The sequence below is a fragment of the Hydra vulgaris genome, chromosome 14, assembly GCF_038396675.1.
Source record: "Hydra vulgaris chromosome 14, alternate assembly HydraT2T_AEP".
NCBI classification, from domain to species: domain Eukaryota; kingdom Metazoa; phylum Cnidaria; class Hydrozoa; order Anthoathecata; family Hydridae; genus Hydra; species Hydra vulgaris.
This window is the reverse complement of record NC_088933.1, coordinates 1,320,864-1,341,961: the sequence shown is the minus strand read 5'-3', so window position 1 is coordinate 1,341,961 and position 21,098 is coordinate 1,320,864. Positions and strand designations below refer to the sequence as shown.

The 21,098-nt window shown below is 27.2% G+C and overlaps 1 protein-coding gene and 1 long non-coding RNA gene across 3 annotated transcripts; both read left to right on the top strand.

Moving 5' to 3' along the window:
• The first annotated feature begins 7,467 nt into the window (after positions 1-7,467).
• LOC136090710 (uncharacterized) lies at positions 7,468-11,612 on the top strand. Of its 2 annotated transcripts, XM_065817556.1 has the most exons (5): positions 8,738-9,374; positions 9,446-9,690; positions 9,788-9,861; positions 10,035-10,389; positions 10,504-11,612. In XM_065817556.1, the coding sequence occupies exons 2-5, from the start codon at positions 9,665-9,667 to the stop codon at positions 10,643-10,645; spliced, it is 597 nt and encodes a 198-aa protein (XP_065673628.1). In that variant the 5' UTR covers positions 8,738-9,374; positions 9,446-9,664; the 3' UTR covers positions 10,646-11,612. The 2 variants fall into 2 exon arrangements, with proteins under 2 accessions (XP_065673626.1, XP_065673628.1); XM_065817554.1 differs by having other exon boundaries at positions 7,468-9,690.
• A 1,045-nt stretch (positions 11,613-12,657) lies between these two features.
• On the top strand, positions 12,658-18,681 carry LOC136090709 (uncharacterized). The gene is made up of 4 exons (XR_010643659.1): positions 12,658-12,798; positions 16,875-17,029; positions 17,394-17,527; positions 18,387-18,681. It is a non-coding gene; the product is annotated as an uncharacterized LOC136090709 (long non-coding RNA).
• The last annotated feature ends 2,417 nt before the right edge of the window (positions 18,682-21,098 follow it).

Genomic DNA, 21,098 nt, shown 5'->3' with positions numbered 1-21,098 from the left:
ACCACTAAACTTATATAGCAAATAAATATTATTTATTAACAATAATAACTTAGATAAAAAAGAAGAATTTCAAATAAACTATGAAAAACAAGATTTTTATAAATGTCTGTTTAAGGACACGTTTTTACTATTAGGAGATATACACTAATAAAAAAAGAAAGTGGAAAATTTGGAGAGATCCATGAACCAATCGCTTTTTTTTTAATTCTATTTACTTTATAAACAATTTTAAAACTATAGTCTAATTTTTAATAACTTAAACCAAGTAACTTTGCTGAAATTTAATCGCAAAACGCAAAGCGGACAGCAAATTGTCCGCTTTACGAAACGGTCCGTTTTAGGATGGATTTTTTACACATATATGTCCGCTTTAAGCTGATTTACAAACATATATATATATATATATATATATATATATATATATATATATATATATATATATATATATATATATATATATATATATATATATATATATATTTTAATGTTTTATTTTTTTAAATAATGATAAAAAACTAAATTTTTTTCAAAACGTAACTCCTTTGCACCGTAACTTGCGAAACAGTTGTTATCAGAAAAAAAAATATTAGTTAGCTAGTAATTTTTTTTACTGCTCTTCAAAACAGCTAAAAATTAGCTGTAAAAAATTAGTAGCAAGATTTTGTATTGTAAATTTAAAATTAGCAGTAAAAAATTAGTAGCAAGATTTTGTAAAAAAACAAGCACTTACAATACGACCCTTTCCTGGGTCTTCGCTCCTGGAAAAAAATTTTAACATAGAAGCTCACCAGGACTATACAAACGCTGAAAGATTCTGAACTGAAGCTGTTTTAAAAGGTAGTGATAAATTAATTGCAAGTTTCAGTAAGAACTGACAACGTCCAAACAACACTTAAAGTTCAGTTAAACTTTAAAATGGAACCAAATATTTTAAGTTTTTATATATGAGAATATAAATAGCAAATCTCCATTTCTGCTGAGCCAAAATCAATAAACGACCGATAGTCAAAAGTAAATCAAAGTTGGTACTAGATAAATATAAATATACATAAACACTGGCATAGAAATATGTTGCGGAGGGAGCGTTGCCCTTTCCTTCAAAACTAATTTAAAGTTTCAGTTTTTTCTATTTAACATTTAGCTGCGTAAGGCCCCCAAATTTCTGTTTCAGATTCCCCCCCCCCCCCACCTCCTCCTGCATCTTAATATTCTTAACCTTTCTAGGTCACTGTATAATATATATATATATATATATATATATATATATATATATATATATATATATATATATATATATATATATATATATATAAATATATATATATATATATGTATATATATATATATATATATATATATATATATATATATATATATATATATATATATATATATACATATATATATATATATATATATAGTGACCTGGAAAGGTTGAGAAAGTTAGGATACATACATTGGTACATACATACATTTTATATTATTATGATAATTAAAGCCTTTGTTTAGAAACTAATTATAAATTACAAAACATTTTAAGCGTATCTAAAAAATGGGTCAAAAGAAATTCTCCGATGCTTAAATTCCTGCTAAAGCTACTAAAAAAGCAGCAGAAGAAGAAAAAATAGAAAGACTCTAGAGGATATGGGATTTATAACCATAACACAGACAAAGAATATGCATTTTCTTCGAACACTCAATTAAGCCTTTCAGTAAGTTAGCTGGTATTTGTATCATTTTTTTAAACAACCTTTTTTTTAATTTTTTTTCTAACAACCTCTGCTATTACAACCTTTATTGTTATTGTTAACATTTTTCCTTAAAGATCCCTACAATATGACTATGGCTACCAGTCAGCCCATGAGGTTCAACACGAACCAATGAGCTTTCCTCCTCCTTCAAGATCATCTGCTTTGCACAATAAGTGTGTATTGAAGAACTGTGGATTACTAAGGGTCTTAAGTAATTCACCTAAAGTTAAATAAATTTTTACAAAAAAAGACTCATCAGAATCAGAAGGAGAAACTATTCAACATAGGAGAATGTGATATTGTAATAATTAATGCTGACCTGACCTGGTAATAGTTAATGCTGACCCCACTTGGTTGCAAGTTTTTTTGAATTAAAAAATGCAGGGAAAAAAATTTACGAGTTAGTCATGCACGTCTAACTAACAAAAAAACTAGGGATACAACTAGTTACTTATTTATAAAACCTGAAAAGTGCCTCTAGTGCAAAAAATATAATAAAGTGGATAAAAAAAGAGTGAAAACAAAAAAAACAGTTTTAAAAAGCAAAGTAACAGTTTGTCGGATAACTTAATTATATAGCCACAATAAAAAAAAACATCTTTTGGACTCGATGCTAAAAAAATCAGTTGAATATGTTAGATGCTCTTTTATTTGTAAGCCTATTTCCAAATTTTGAATTAGAGCGACGCATAGTGCAGCTGTTTGAAGTGACAATGTCAATAGCAATGAAATTGAAAAAAGTTGATGGTGCTTCTTTAAGAAAGAATTTAATAACGCTAGTAGCCCTAGATGAAACCAAATGAAGCGATACTATTTCATTAGAAAAACCACCAGGTAGGTTGATTATCATAGCATCAGAAAATTACCTGGTCCAACAGTCTTTGGAAAAAATAGTGTTGTTGCTAATAGACCTGCAAGTGATAAGCAATTACTTATGACAAGTTGATGATACATCACTTACAAACTTACAAATTGTTGCAGAAGCTCACAGGCAAACTGCAAGTTAGATATTTAATTTTAGAACAACTTGAAGCGTTCATTGTTGTTATGTATGCACAAGGAGAAGGGGTACTAAACAAAATAGCATTGCGTTCTTTTTAAAGCGATGTTAGGGCGGAGGGGGAGGTAGTTCTATTAATAGTATGAGAGCAATGTCGCGAAATTCTGCAAAATTTTGCGATTATAAAGTTTAATTATAGATCAAATTAGTGAATAAGATAACTGATTCTGTCATATTTGCTTTTTATTCTGATGTTTGCAACAAATTTATTAAAAACTGAATTGCATGCGACAGACAATCACTTTTTATTACTATTGACGAACAGTGGCAAGAAAAAATCCCCTATGAAAAAAATCACTATGGATTTTTTTTTCAGCGCATAAAATAAATGGTATATCAATATAATAGTTGTTTATAACAAAATTATTTTATACATACATATTATAATACAAACAGAACCTTAATCCTTCATTTTTCATCAATCGACTGACAAATAAGTAGAACATACAAGAAGTGTACAAATATCGACTGACAAATAGGTAGTGCCGCTACATTCACTGAGGGTTTTTGTTTGGGCAGGTAATTTATCAGTTGTAAAGCAATATTTTTTTTAAATTTTATTTTTTCGCGAACATATTTTCCGGGTAAATTTTTTCGTAGAACCCGACAAAAGCTTTTCCCCAAAAGGGCTAGGTGTCTTTTTAATCAATCATTGTATTAAAAACTGCAGATACAGTCAAAAGTATTAACGAACTGTTGATAGAGATAGAAAGTGTATAATAAATGGCTCCCCTTACCTTGGAAAGAATGAAATCCGTCATATTTCAAATGAAATTGTGTCAAAATATATGGTCCTTCAATCCATGGAATCTTACATATAACAAAGGAAGAAATGTTACCACATATAACTATTTTGCTATATCTTCCAATCAGGGTAAACAATTTGTATTAAAGGAACTATCTTGTTAGGAACTATGAATAATATTTGGAGAGAAGTATCTCCTTTAATCTGAAACATGAAGAACGATTTATTTTAAGCTAATATTTACAAGTCAATTGTCATAGTTCTAAGCACTATACACCAGCATGTTTTCTGTTCGTGATAATGCTAAGGAAACTCCAGAAACATTTTACAATAAAATTAAGCATGGGTTAAATATTGTAGACTAAATGGCAAGGAAATGTACTGTAGGAACCTGTACAAGACAAATGTCTGTTCATTCTTTCAAAAATATTTTGAATCTATCTGGTATAAATTCGAAGTTCCTCTTCATAGAAATCATCAAACAGAAAGTTTTTAAAAGAAATTTTCGGAGAAATAAAGAAGAGTCCTTTAAAAGGCGACCATGAGCGAGACTAGGTTTTTTCAAACCGAGACGAGACCGAGACGAGAAATTAGTATTTCTCGTGACACCGAGAACGAGACGAGACGAGAAATTTAACAATTTTTAAACAAATTTATTAAAATCCAAGTAAAAAAAATATATATAAACATGGTTTTGACAAATAGACACAAATAAGATTTGTCAAATGTATACAACATTTTCAAATATTATTTCAGAAATTTTTTGCCAAACTTTTCCAACAAGACAATGTTTTCTCTGATTAAGATGATTTGTTCTACTTTTTCTGGGTGTAAGTTGTGTCTGGATGATCGGACAACATTTCCACCTGACCTAAAAACTTTCTCTGATTCAGTTGAACTTGATGGAATAGCTAAAATTTGTTTAGCTAATGAAGAGAGTTCTGGCAATGTAATTGAATGCAATTTCCACCAATCAAAAATCGGAAAGTCTATTTTGGCATCAGGAAGATTCATACTGGCACATTTCGCTCAAAATAGGATTCAGTTTAGATGTTGGCTCTTGTGTTTCAAGTCTGATGTTTAACTTGCGCTTCGGTTTTGAATTAGGGGATAAATCTGCTGAAAGGACTCTGGCAACAGGTTGGCACTCAACATTATCCTTAATCTGTGAGGCTAACTATTCTTTTGTTGTTTGAAATTTTTTAATGAGCTTCAAGTGATATCCCTTTAAAGCAGGATTTAAGTAGTTTGCTGCAGCACTCAATAAGTTTCCAGTGTGACAAAGAGAAAATGTTTTCTCAATGCAGCTTTTCAAGTTTTTTACATACAAGACACAGTAGCCATTTTTTCCATCCGTCTCAATAAATTGATCAATTTGTCATGGATTAAATAAAGAGAATCGGTGACAGTGTTAATTGTTGGAATAGACTCAGCCGACCACGTTTCTGTAGCTTCTTTAAGTGGTGCCAAAATTTCTACTGCTCCCTCGATTGATTTCTACTGATGGCCTTTGAAGAAAAAATATCTTCATTTGCACATAAGCTGATAATTGCACTCATTAGATGTAGGACAGAAGCCATGCAATCCATTTCACTATTCCATCTTGTGTAAACAGATTGGCGTAACTGTCTAAAATTGATTCTCAGAGCGTCTGATTCTGATTCAAGCAACTCAGCTGCAACTGTTGACTGGTAAGTTAAAGAAGCCAAATCTTTGCATGTTTGCAACGCATCATCTATTCCAGCAGTCATTCCAATTGAATCTCGAACTGCATATTGCAAAATATGATTGTTGCACAAGTATTGGTCAAGACGCTTTGACAATTTGACTGCAAGTTTCATGTTTCTTGCCTGGTCGTTCACGCAGTGCATTGGCAGATCAGTAGGCAAATTTAGTTCTTCTAAGAAAGAATCCAGCTTTCCTTCAATTAAGATACATGTGTGTCTGCCTGGGAACTGTTGGACATGGGGTGTCCAGTGATGTAGTCTCCAATTTTCGTCAATAGCATGAAAAGTCCGAGAGATATAGCTGTCCTGAGGTCTAGAAGTCCAAAGGTCAGAAGTAAATGCGGCACTTTTTAGATTTGGCGTAATCTCTGTTATTATGCTTTTCATTCCAGCTTGAACTTCTCTTGACCGAACTGAAAGCTTTCTTGAATATGTTGTTCTGTGATGAAGGCTCAGTTTAGGGTTTGCAATGTCAAACAATTTCTTGAAACCTCCTCCTTCGACTGCTGAAAAGGATGCCAGATCAGTGCAAAAGTAATCCAGCATTGCAGAGTCAAACTGTTTTTGAATGGAATTGTCTTTGTTATTTTTGGACTTTGTTTCAAGCATTTCGACCATGGTTCGTTGTTTCTTCTATGGAGGAAGAAGAAGAGAGTTGTCAGTTTTTTCAGAACACTCAATGTAATCTTGGCTGTGTTTTTTATTGACAATGAAGTCCGCTTGTGTTTCCATCTTTTGTTTTGAAAGACTTTTTGCACGCTTTGCATTTAGCACCGTCACTTGTTTTTGAAAATATCTCCAGATTTTGTTTTTTCTTAATGACATTTCTGATTGTTGAAATGAGGCAAGAATATTTCTTTTCAATATGAATAATATGTGTCAAGTTGAATTCCACTGGTAAACTAATGAAATTATGTCAAAAGTGCACCATTTTATACAAAATATTTAAAATCTAGTAAAAACTTTTTAATTAGATTTTAAAAAAAAATCTAATTAAAAAAATCTAATTAAAAATCTATTTTAAAATTTAATTTGTTTTTGTCAAAAACAAATTAAATTTTTAATTAGATTTAATAAATACACGAAGTCAAAATATTAATTAATTAAAAAAACAAATTATTAAGCATTTTGTAAATTATAATAATTTTTAGTTTGGAAAATAATATTATATTTAAGTCTCGTTCTACTTCTCGCGAGAATTTTCTATTTCTCGTTTCTCACGAGAAGTCCTATTTCTCACGAGAAACGAGAACGAGACGAGATCTCGCTCATGGTTATATATGTCTATATATATATGTCTATATATATATATATATATATATATATATATATATATATATATATATATATATATATATATATGACATATATATATATATATATATATATATATATATATATATATATATATATATATATATATATATATATAGACATATATATATATAGACATATATATATATATATATATATATATATATATATATATATATATATATATATATATATATATGTCTATATATATATAGACATATATAAATATATATATATATATATATATATATATATATATATATATATATATATATATATATATATATATATATATATGTATATATATATATATATATATATATATATATATATATATTTATATATGTATATATATATATATATTTATATATGTATATATATATATATATATATATATATATATATATATATATATATATATATATATATATATATATATATATATATATCCGCCTCTCCTTAACCAGATGAAGACTGTCGATTATACTCAGTATATTTTTATATTTGTGTTTACGAACTTTAGGGCTAAAGTTCAATAAAATATTTCCCTTTTTTTTTGGTTAAAAAATGTATTCTTTGGCTTTGAAAAATGTAAATTTTTGTCAAAAACGAAATAAATTTATTTTTCAAATCTCAGGTCATTTTAAATGGACTTTGTAGATCATGTTTTCTAAATACTTTTTATTTTTATATAAACAATTACAAAATAATATTGCAGAAGCATTTAAGTAAACACGCTCTAGTTGGTCCAACTGACGAGCCAGTATTGGCTATAGTAGGCTAACTGTTAGCATGCCGTGCCAACCATTAAAGGACTGTATACCGCGTGTTTTTGAAACGTAAAAGTTTACCGTAAGTTTTATAATTATATTTTATGTAAATAAATGTTTCTTCGCTTTAGTATAATATGAAGCAATTTATAAATTTTTTACTTTCAAACGCTTTTTTACCTTTTAATTAAACTATTAAACTGAAACTTTCCTTCACCTTTTAATATAACCGTTTTGCTGATAAGTACAAATATTTTACTTTTATTCATTAGTTACACATTCAAATATAAATTTTGATATTTGGTAGAGTTTTTATTTTAACTTTGTGATGATTTTATTATGTATTAGACATTTTAGCTCTATTTTAACTAGTAATAAGAGTTAAAATACAGCTAAAATATATATGTGCGTAGAGATGTGAGTTGTTTTTTTGGTTATTGTTTTTTTGCAAAAAAACCGGTTTTTTTGACCAAAAAAATAAACTGCTTCGTTTTTTGGTTTTTTTTTTAAACTACTTTTTTTTTTTTAAACACTGAAATATTTTTAAAAATTTGTTTTTAAGTATTATTTATTAAAAGAGAGTATTCATTCCTTTATTTAACATATGATTTTGTTACTATTGCCTGTAAAGTTCTTAAGGTAGCAGATCCCCACAAAAAAACTTTTTTTGGATTTTTTTAACTAACTACTTTAACACCTTTAACATTTAAATAAATATCAGCTCAAAAGTGTGTTTTTGGGTGATATTTATTAAAAGACTTTGTCATTCTCTTATTTAACATACCATTTATCTGTCTTGTTTTACAAGCTCTTCAAATGTTCATCAAATAACATTAATTATTATCAGGAGATTAATTATTATTGTTTTCCAATGACTTACTTATGATAAGCTAAAATAAAATTGAAAAAATTATTTAAAGAAACATTTTTCTTGTAAAATACAGAGACAGTAAAGGAGATTTGTCTTTTTTTGTTTGTTTTTTTATGTAGATATGTTTTTTGAGTTCGAAACAATTTTTCTTCAACTTTAAAAACAAATTTTTCAACAGAATGAATGAATTTTTGTAATTTATAGAATGAATGAGACCTTTTTTAATTTATGTTTTTTAATTTATAAATAAAATAACACTGCATTGCAAAAAGTATATGTATTGAATAAGTTTGCATAGTTTTAATTTTTTTTAATTTTGCTATCTTATTTTATGCTTTTTGTTTTTAAATTTTATTTCTGCAATTGCAAATAAGTTAAATTTGTCAACATTTAATTTCAGAAAGTGGAAATAGTATTTTAAATCATGTTATAAATAATGTTGCATAAGTGAGTTGTAGTATTTTTATTTTTAAATTTTCCCTTTATGGTAACTGTTTTGAAACATAAGATTCTTAATGATGATATTATGTTGTTTTGAAAATCTTAATAAACCTATCATAATTTGTAGTAAAGTAAATTTTTAGTAAACCAATTATTATTATTAGTTTTTTTGATAGTATAACTGAATTATGAAAATAATTTAGAATATAGCCTTTATAAGGTATTATAAGTATTAAGTAGTTTTCTAATCAAAATAATCACATCATTTTGATTAAAACATAGTAATGAGTAGTAATAATAGAGTAGTCTGTGGCCACACTAGGGGTAGAAAGAAAACATCTGTGAGCATTTTGTTTAAGCCAGCAAGTCAGGTGAGCAAAATGGAAAGAGTTCAATGTTCTTTTTGCAATGATGTTATGTCAAAAAGTGGAACACGAATGGCCATGCATAGTAAGAAATGTAAAAAATGTCTAGTTGATGTCAAATACAAATTTTTACATGATGACACAATCATGTGAAAAAAAATCACGACAGAAACAATACAAAGAAAAGCAACATGTAAGTTTAAAAACCTTATTTCAAGTAATAGTACAAATGTCACAAACATTTTTTCAGACCCTTTAAAAAATTCAGAACCAATTTCTAAAACTGGTAAATCCTGTTCAATGTTTGATAGCATGAAACAATGTGAAAAGGTATCAAAATTTTTTTTTTTTGTATAGTATATTTATTTTTAATTGTTTATCTAAAATTATTATTGTCATAGGAATCAATTGATGCACATCTATCTAGAGCTATTTACGCAAGTGGCTCACCCATGAGTTTAATTGATAATAAATACTGGAAAACCTTTTTCAAAAACTTACGCCCAGCTTAACAGCTCCCATCAAGGTATGAAGTGTCAAACACACTTTTGGATAAAGAATTCAATAGAATATCAAGCAATGTTAAAGAATCAATTGCAATAGCAGATTTTGTAGGACTTATGTGTGATGGATGGAGTAATATTAGGTTGGTACTAGTTTAATAAATTTAAACAAAAATAATAATGTATTATTTATGCAAATAATTTAAAAATTAAAACTTGAAAACTATTTATATTTTGCAGAAATGAAGCAATTATTAACTTTGTATTGACATTGCCTTCATCATTACCTATTTTATGGAAATCACTAGCTTCAGGTAAAATTTACATAAATTTATATTTATTTTTAAGAATAAATAATAAATACATTTTTTAAAAAAAATTGTTTTTAACTCTCTCCCAAATCGTAACTTAGTTCTTCATACTCAAAACTTTTAATTTTATAACTGATCAGTTTGTAAAGTATTTACATGAAAGTAATAATTTTCAGGTTCATCAAGTCATTCTGGGGAATACATAGCAGATGAAATACGGAGGGTATTAGAAGAAATAATTCCTAAAAAATTTATGGGAATAGTAACAGACAATGCAGCAAACATGAAAAAGGCCTGGAAACTATTAAAAATCAGCTATCCTCTTCTTAATTGCTATGGATGTATATCTCATGGTCTCAATTTGCTTTTTAATGATTTTATAAAAATACCTACTCTTTGTGTGTTAATGTCACAAGCAACAGATATTGTAAAGGAAATCAAAAACTCTCATATAATAGGTGCAATATTTAAAAAAATTCAAAAATCAACTGTTGATTCAAACATTTCATTAAAACTACCGGTAAAGACCAGGTAATTATTAATTTTATACAAATAATTAAAACGTAGTTTTATATAGTAATATAATTTATTTCTAATTTTATATTATTAAATTAGGATATGTGATTAAAATCTATTTATTAATAGATGGGGTTCCACTGTGGCGTGTCTTGAGAGTATACAGAAAAATAAACAGTCTTTAAAATCTTTGGCCATCTCTGAGCGATGTGTATTGAATTCTACAACAAAAAATAGCTTGTTATCAGATTTTTTTTGGGATAACGTTTAAGGATTTTTAAAGCTCCTAGCACCAATAGCTGATGCAATCAAGATAACAGAAGCCGACAGCCCAATGCTGTCATCTATAGTTGAAATCTTTTATAATTTAGAAAATAATATTGATCAAAACATAATAGGCAGTCCTTTAACAAAAAAGAGGAAGTAGAAATGAAAGAATTATTTGCTAAAAGAAAAAAATTTTGCTAAACAAAAGTTCATATGGCTGCTAATCTACTTAACCCCAAATATCAAGGAAGATATTTAAATGGGGAACAAAAATTTAAATTATTATTAACTTTTGTTTATTTTTATTAAACCAAGTAAAACCATTAATGCAAATCAAAATTTTTTTAACAGATTGATGCATGTGAAGTGATATATTCAATTGCTGTAAACTCACCTAATATCAAAATAGATATTTTGATGGCTGATTTAGCAAATTATCAATGTAAAGGAGGAGTTTTTTCAAAACCTTTTATATGGACAGCTGTTGACTTAACGTTCGGCCCAAACTGGTGGAAGGGATTATGTTCATCTACTGAATTATCAAAAGTAGCATCAAAAGTTCTTCAGCTTCCTGCAACAAGTGCTGCTTGCGAAAGAAGTTTTAGCAGTTATTCAAATATTCACAGTGCCAAAAGTTTGTTAACTATATTAGCAATAAAAAAATCATTAATTTAACTCATTTGTGAACTCTGTTCACGCTTTAATAAATATAGATTAATTTTAATATAATTTAATATAGAATCTAAAAGACTCAAACAAAACTAAATAGAAACATTTTAGATAAGTTAACAATTTAAAAAAATTAAAAGTAAGTAAACAAAAACACTAAAAAGAGCTGTAAAAGCCTAAAAAACTCCAAAAAAACCAAAAAACCCCCAAAAAAAACAAAAAAACACCTTTTTTTGGGTGAAAAAAACATGACAGCAAAAAAACACGTTTTTTGCATCTCTATATGAGCGTATATAGTAGTATGTTTACGTTTGCATTATATATATATATATATAAATATACTATATATATATATATATATATATATATATATATATATATATATATATATATATATATATATATATATATATATATATATATATATATATATATATATATATATATATATATATATATATATATATATATATATATATATATATATATATATATATATATATATATATATATATATATATATATATTTAAACAACTTTAAAATGTATTCTACACAATAGAGTGCTCAATGTTTTTAAAAGAACAGAGCTATTATATATTAGTAGAAAATCACTTGACAAAAAATTTTTTTCACTTTACACTGTGTTTCATCAACAAAAATTCATCAGATTTTCTGATGAGTCTGTGTTGATGAAACACAGTGCAAAATGAAAAAATTTTTTGTTTCATGAATTTCTACTAATATATATATATATATATATATATATATATATATATATATATATATATATATATATATATATATATATATATATGTTATAAAATAATAATTTATATGTATGCATTTTGTGTTTGAGAAAGACTGAATCTATAAATGTAGGTATAGCTTATATGGTATTATTTTTAGCACTTCCCTTGACAATATTCTATCAATGCATTGATTTTTGATTCATATATGATGTCTTTTTCTTTGTGTTTACTTATTCGTTACATTTTTTCATTTCATATTTATCATATGATAGATTTATGCGGTGTAGAAGAACAAAGTATTGTAAATTTGTATGAATTTTTTAAAAACATCTACTAATGATTAGTCCAGTTGACGTCTAAACTTCAATGTTGCATATGTCATTTTTAAGTAGTTTCTAGGTTTTTCTAAATGTGTTTCTTATTCACACGGTTTTACAAGCAAGGTCTGCAAGCAAATTTGAGCTGAAAATTGTTTTTTAGCCTTTAAGGAGAATTGATATTGTTCTTTGTTTAATTTAATTTGTTTAAATATAGTAGTTTCAATAAATAAATGTTTGTTTGTTCTTGGTTTTTAAATTATTTGTTTTCAGATTCTTAAGAACTTGGCAACTTAGCTAAGCAAGTTTTGTTTTATTTTTTAGTGCAATTGGAAAGAGCTGAAAGCTATTTTTTAATGCAATTGGAAAGAACAGAAGTGTATTTTAGTCACTTTATACAGTATAACTGGTACTGGTTTGAGTAAGTTTACTATGTTTTAATTTTATATTGGATTTATTTTGTATTAGATATATATTTTATGTATTTAATATGGAAAACTGACTGTAATTTGTCGACACAAAAGAGATCAACAAATTACTGACTGTAATTTGTTGATCACTTTATTACTTAAATAGTTTTGTGCATTGTAGTCTAGATTCTTTGTTTAATTAAGAATAATTGATGTAAATTAATATTGTTTGATATTTTTAATAAGTGACTTATGTATTTACCCATAAAAAGATATGGATTTTAATAAATCTTAAGTTTAAATGTAGTCTTAGATTAGAAAAGATCACAATTTGTAAGATTCTTTTACATTTTTTTATTATTCAGCTTTAATAATTGTAATGTTACTGGCAGAGCCGGATTTACAGTTTTAGGTGCCCTAGGCCAAGAAAAAGCCTGTGGCCCCATATCTAGAAGTAATATGCTAGAAGTAATATGCTAAAAAAAATATGATCTTAGTTTAACGTAATTAAAAGTTTTATTTCAATTTTTTAAATACATTTTTTAAAATCTACATAATCTTTTTTTTGTATTTTTCATTAACGAAATCTTTAATCACTGAGTCTATAATTATTAACTTCATTTTGTCTGCTTTGCTTGATAATAATGCAATATTTTTTAACATTTTTTGTGACATAGTTAATCGCAAATCATTTTTTGTTAATTTTAATTTTGAAAATGACCTTTCTCCAGAGCAGTTGGATATCCTGAAACATTTGAAAATCCTAAGAATGATTTCAGTATTTAGAAATGTAGCCTCTATTCGTTTTTCCTTTATAATTTTATACAAAAACAAATGGGACAATTCAGGAACTTGAGTATTAAAATGTTCTTTCAAATACATATGAAGATGTTCAATTTCTGCATATAAATTATCATCAATATCTTCCGTGTAGTCTTCCACCAGACGATTAACGCATGTCTTCAGCTTATCTTTGTTGAATCTTGTGTCTATTAAAAATACAAATTTTACATTCAGTTCCTGATAGCATTGAGCTCTTTCTTTTAAATTTGTAGTAAGATTATTGATCGTTTTTAAAAAAACGTTTGTCTTAAACTCTTCACATGGGCTTAATTAAGGTTCTTCTGATCAGTTTTCGCCTAGTTAGCGCTTTCTTATTACGGTGTCTCTTTTGTAAATAATCTGTCTGATAACAGTAATTTTGCATTTTGTTCTATTAAATCGAATGTGTTAGTTAATCCAAGAAGAAAAAGTTCAGCTCATTTATCTAGAGTAATAGTTGCACTTTGCAATGATTTGTAAAAAGCATTCATTCGTTGCAAAATTTGATCCCATATTATTGTTTGTAAAGAAAATTCAAAAGATTCCATTTTCGATAGTAAATCTCCAGCCGCATCTCTTGTTTTATGTTTCAAAACTTTCACACTCATTGATTTTGACCAATTTTTTCATTAATTTATTGTAGTTCTGGTGAATGTCTTTAATCAAGTCAGCATGAATGCTCCACGGAGTTTTTGATAGTGGTTTCAATGAACTACTTGCAAACTGTTTCAAAACACATCACAACTTTGTAGAAGCAGAGAAATTGTACAGTTCTTGAACAAAACCAAAAAAATTGATTCCCTCGGTGCAGCAATCTATAGCAGCCTCTCCTACTAAGTTAAGAGAATGACCTGAACATGGTAAGAATTTTGCCAGCTTATTGAACTCCAAAATTCTAGTTTTCATTCCTTTATATTTTCCAGTCATATTTCTTGAGTTATCATAAGACCGGCTTCTGCAGTTGCTGATTTCCAAGTTTAATTTTATGTTTAAAAAGTCCACGGTTGGATTTGCTAAATTTTCCCTGGTGTGATTATTGATGTGAATGAAGTTGACAAATCTTTCAATAGGCTCATTAGAAATTTGATTGATAATTTTTTATGTGTTTGGCCAATAAAGGATCAAACTGAGCAATCAACTCAAGCAGACCAATCAAACTCCAGTTGCTCTCAGACCCAAATTTTTCATTTGAACCTCTAAAAGCTAAGTTTCTTTTAATCAATGTGCAAATTACAGCCCAAACTCTTCTTACAACCTCTTTCCAGTAGTTTCTTTTCTTTGCGAATTTCGTTAAGTAGTTGATCATTTAAAAAAACCTTGTTATTTTTTCTGTGAAAGTATGCGAATGAAGCTTTTCTGTAGTCTGATTAGTGTTCATGCCCCTGAATTAATGCCCCTGAATTTTTCTAATCTTTATATTATGTTAAAGGTAAAGCACATTTTGAGGGTTCAAAAAGCTTGCAGACAAAACAGAATACACAACCTTATGCTGGGGAATATATGAGCCATTCTCTATTAAACGTTTCACTATTTACTTTTTTCCCCATTAACAAGCTTTTTGAGCAAAGTTAATCGCGATCTTGATACATAATTTTAGAGGATTTAAAGTAATATCATAATCTGCACTTTGACATTTTAATAGACCATTCTCTATCCAAAATTGTATATCCTCAGCTGAAATAATTTCCCAAAGTCCTGGATCTTTTCCTATTCAATGGCAAATCGATAGGGAAATATACTCACTCCTTATTGAGTTCCGATTGCTTGTTTAAAGTTTGAGTTTCATTAATTGAGTCCTCTACAAAATCCATTATTTTACCTCTTTACTTATGCCACAGTTTGCAAGATTAGGTGAAGTTGATGAATTACCATGACATTCTGCTTTTAATAAAAAACCGTCAAGTTTTCAATGTTTCTTTATGTTTTTTTCTAGTATTTCTTTTTATTTTTTTTTTGCAGCTCCACTTTCATAGCTTCTTCCCATACCTGTTAAAAGGTTCTGAAAATGAACACATTTAATTAATTTAATTGCTAATGTTTACGAACACTGATTTTACTAATATATAACACTCCACTATTTTTTGTTATTAAAATTAAGTAAAATAGCCTACATAAATAAGCGAAAGTTTGTTAAAAATAAACAGGAAAACAAACGTTAAAAATGAATATTTTTTTCCCAGCACACTTATTTACTTTACTTAAAGGCGTCCAAAATATCGCCTAAGTTTAATGCAATTTAAAATTTAAAACAATTGCTTTCTTCAATTCCTAAGATATTTTACTGAAAAGTGTGCAAAATTTTTCTTTAAATAAACACATTCATTTTTAAATAGAATATTTTAAAACCTTATGCACAAATAATAAAAAAACAAATTTATTTACTACCGTTTTTAGTATCAATCTGGAAAATTAATCAGGTTGTTTTGCAAATAAATAATGTTTACTACTATTGTAAACCTTAATTAATTAAAAAAACAGCCTTAGTTATAGTTATTTTCTTGATTTGATAAGTTGAACCAAGTAATTCTAGAAAATAATATTTTAGAAGGTTCTTGGTTGAACTTTTAATAAAAAAACGTAATGTTATTAAAAAAATGTCAAATGTTAAATAAAATTGTTGAGTTGATTGTTCGTTAAAGTTATTATTTATACTGATGAACAAAATGTTGCAAAATGCTTTTTGTTTAATTTTCGTCTTAAAATATTTTATGTTTTTTTAATCATGAAAATATTTAGAAAAATAAAAAAGTAAAATTTTCTACACAATTACTTTCTAATGAAAATGCACTTTCTAAAAATTAAAATTTAATTTTGTTGCAATTCGATCTTGGGGCACATTTTTTTGCTGGGCTCCTAGGCCATGGCGTATTTGGTTATTGGCAATATGTTTAATGATAATAGTGAAATTGAAGTGGATAATATTAGGCTCAAAAAAGTTAATAATGTAAATATTAATAAGCAACTTAAAAATAGTTGTATTTAAAAAAAAGGGATAGGTCGAGGCAAGATGAAATTATTCGTTGCGGAAATGTTAGAAATAAAAATTCTGGCAAGTAAGTTTTCTACTCAGCGAGCAGAAAGCTTACTTGCCATAATTAAGTATCAAGCAGTGTTAATGTCTGTTAATTCGATTTTACTTTAGACAATTTAGAACAAAGAAAAGTATGAGTTTGACTATTTATAGTAGCAATTAATAACAGTTTTGAATTTAAATGATTTTAAATTTTTTTACAATTTCAAACATAATTATGTTCTTTTTTTTTAGTTGCCTTTGTCATCACTTGATTAGTTTGCTTGCTGTTAAAACATGGTTTTAATTTTGTAAATTTAATATGATGTGAAATTTACTCTATTAATCATTAGTCAACAGTTAGTGAGAAGCTGGAGCTTAATTAAGAAATGCTGGAAATTAAAACAAAGGTAAAAATAATTTTGTTTACTGGTAACATAATAAAACCAGTTACTACTATTTATTGCATGTTTTTTAACTTATTTTTACATGCTGCTTTGCAAACACTTTCTTTCTCTCCCTCTCTCTCTTAGATGAGAGGGAGAATTAATAAAACTTTTTTAATTACTCGGGAGACAATATTGTGTGCTTACAAATATTTTATGCTATGCGGTATTGTTGCTGTGTTTTGTGTTGATAGACCTAGGCTGTTATAGCTATTTTTTTATTCTTTATGTTTTCTGTTATATTATTATCCTAATTTTACTTAAAGTAAAATGCAAATAATACTTTTTTAATTAACAATTGTAACTTTTTTTTAATTTCATATTTTAGGTTTTTGCAGGCTTTACTTGACTTCCATTTTCTGGTACCTGTGTTGTGACAGATTTTAAAAAGAACTTAACTGATGTTGATGCGGTCTTTATGTCGTTAACTATACGCAATGATATTGCTGATTGGGAGTCAAAGTTAAAATATTATTTATAGATAAATTTATATTTAATTTTTAATATAATATATTAAGTTATTAATGTGTTTTTGTTATTAATGATTTAATTATTCATAACCCCTATTAAGGGTTACTTACTGCTAGTTTTTTTTTATTATTGCTACTGTTGTAAATTTCTTCTGTTATTATTATAAGTGTAGTTGTTATTGCTATTACTACTGTTATTATTACAATGATTATTACTGTTTTATTACACGGGTCAACAAAAAAATTTTTTTTCTGATGTCGAGCAAACAATTTGTTTTTTGTATAGCATTTCTCATTTTGATTTCAAGTATGCAATTCATTTTTCACCATCACCTCAAGTTGTAAAAAAAAGTGCAAAAGCGAATTTAAAAAATTGCGAAAAAAATCATAAAGTTAGGCCAGTAATGGTACCAACTGTTAGCCAACTGTTTTATTACTGTTGGGCCGTTAATGTACCATTAACGGCCCAACAGTAATAAAACAGTTGGGATGGAAGAGACAGAGTCTACAGAAGGACAGGGTCATAGGAGTCATTCAGCGAAAGTGTTTTTTTTTTCAACCACAATAGTTTAAATAATTCAAAAATATAGTTCCATAAGTAAGTCTGAGCAATATGTTAAGTGACATAATGCTTTAGCGCTTTAAAATCAGAGCTTAAGTTTTGTCTAAAAAGAGTTTATTCACTGAGAAAGAGTTTATTTTATAAAATTAATAAATGTAGCCGTTAAATAGTTATGGCCATTTTATCAATTGTTTACCTTATAAATATATATGTGTGTGTATTTATATAAAGTTTAATGAGTATATCAATAGTAAGGATTAAAAATCATTTATTTTTTTGATTACTTTAGGGTTACGATGACGACATCATTTTAATGGCAATTGAGTATTATTTAAATCCTTGCTCAACTGTTATTAAGCAAAACCCAGAAGTCACTGACATGCAGCTTGCCGACTATTATGGAATAAAAGAATATCTTGTTGTTGTTATGGTTGCCTCCCAAAAAGCTTATTGACATTATACACGACAAACTATTGGTTTTTTTATACATTTAACCTAGAGTATCCTTCTAGTTCATAATTATTTTTGGAATTCTTTATTAAAATGGCAGTCTATATTAAAAAATCTTTTATCAAGATCAACTATCTAATGACTTATCAAGTCAACTATCGAAATCATTAACTTTAAATGAACCAAAAGACATTTTTTAAAAACCTTTTTAATGAGTAAGACATAAATTGAAAATTAGCACTAAAAAGGTGTGCAGCATGAAATACATCAAAATGGTGTAAATTAACACTAAAAAGGTATGTACCATGAAATACACCAAAACGGTGTAATTTAAGACCGTTTCGGTGTTTTTCATGCTGCACACCTTTCTAGTGTAGTTTAACACTTTTTATTTTAGAGTGTATATTTAATAACAATTGCAAATCATTGATGCAGAGATACACAATATTAGTTAATCTTGTTTTTATTTTTTATTAGTCCTAATAACAAAATAAAAAAAGAAAAATATAAAGAATACTCAGCTTTGAATTATGGTATACATAAACATTAATACAGTGAACTCCCGATATCTCGAACCTCCAAGGGACTTAGAAAATAGTTCGAGTTACTTTTCTTTAATTGATTTTGTGTTCAATATTTTCCTTGCAGTGACAGTAGTCATAATAAAATGTCAACACAACGAATTTTATTATAAAACTGCAACGCACGTTAGTATAACTTACATTATAAACTATCAAAATACTATTATCGTTTACATTGCAATGTAAGGGCTTCATTGCCGGTTTTTAATATTTTAGTTATAAAGTTCGAGTTATCGGAAAAATATAAGCCGTGGGAACAGATAAAATGGTTTGAATGATCGAGCTAACGATTGTTTGAGTTATCGAGTTGGTTTTATGTGAAAATGTTAGTGAGGGTTAAAGGGGAACTCAAAAGTAGATTGAGTTACTGGAAGTTCAAGTTATCTTGGGTTCGAGATATCGGGATTTCACTGTAATATAAAATCTTTTGTTTTCTGGAAAACTTGACAAATAATTATCAAAAACTGTCACAAATGCATATCATGTTGAAAAGTATTTTGAATGCTCTGTAAGTTCAAGGTTTCATCGTGATTTTTCGTAAGTAGTAAAAAAAAAAGTTAACCTATGTGTAGTTATATCAAGCAACACTACAGTATGGTCAATTAATTTAGGTTTTAATGAAATGATTATGTTTTCACGGCAAGATGTTAATAATGGTACACTTTAAAGTAAAATATATTTTATTATGTTTTTGACTTACAATAATATTTTTATGTATTTAATTAAAGATATAGTTTTGGTTGAATAAAACATGAGTCCAACAAAATACTTTGGTATTTAGAAATTTCTTTCGTTATAGTTTTAAGTTGCTTGGTTAAAGGTGCTTTCAACGAAATTAAATAGTCTTCCAAACAACTCATGCGGTTTTTGTCTGTGGTTTTTAGATAAATTTTACTTTCTCAAAATGGAAATATATGGTCAAGTAATCTTCATTCAATGACTATTATTTGATATTTCAATTGAGTTTTTCTACTCCGTTTTCCATACTTACGAATAATTTCTCCATGTGTTGCATTTTTTTCTTCTTCTTCTTCTTACAGTATTTGTACAAGGTCAACATTAAAGTATAAATAATTTAGATGTTACTTTTATTTATCGCTTTATAGTATTGATCTTTTTTATATTGATAAATATTGATCAAATACTTGTAATGTAATTTCATATTCTTTCTTTGTCTGTAATAATGTTACCTCCTCTGTGATACATCTGTATAACGATACTCTTCTGGTATAAAGGTTAATGAATATGCACATACACATACAAACGCACACACATGCATATCCAGATACATACATAAATACATACATACATGCATAAATACATACATACATACATACATACATACATACATACATACATACATACATACATACATACATACATACATACATACATACATACATACATACATACATACATACATACATACATACATACATAAATACATACATACATACATACATACATACATACATACATACATACATACATACATACATACATACATACATACATACATACATACATACATACATACATACATACATACATACATGCATATATACATACATACATACATACATACCCACATGAATACATACATAGATACCCACATAAATACATACATGCATACACACATGAAGAAATACATGCATATTTACATTCACGCATATACACGTGCATACATACATATACACACATACATACAGTTATGTAGATATATCCATATACATATAAACAGATACACATATAAGCAAATAAACATACACACACAGATATAAATACGCATACATATACTTTTTTTTTTACAATTTAGAGAGTTTGTAGCACAATTACAAAATAAGAAATATATATATAGATAGTTAATAGCACAAGTTTAAAAAAAAATTAAAAACTAGCGCAGAAATTGTATTTACATTTAAAGTCCTTCAGTATAATGGCGTAAATAAATAAAATATATAAACCAAATA

Coding starts and splice junctions, on each gene's coding strand:
- LOC136090710 (XM_065817554.1), top strand. CDS start 9,665: ATGTGTGATGGATGGAGTAATATTAG. Junction 9,691..9,787: donor GATGGATGGAGTAATATTAG/GTTGGTACTAGT, acceptor TATATTTTGCAG/AAATGAAGCAATTATTAACT. Junction 10,390..10,503: donor AAACTACCGGTAAAGACCAG/GTAATTATTAAT, acceptor ATTTATTAATAG/ATGGGGTTCCACTGTGGCGT.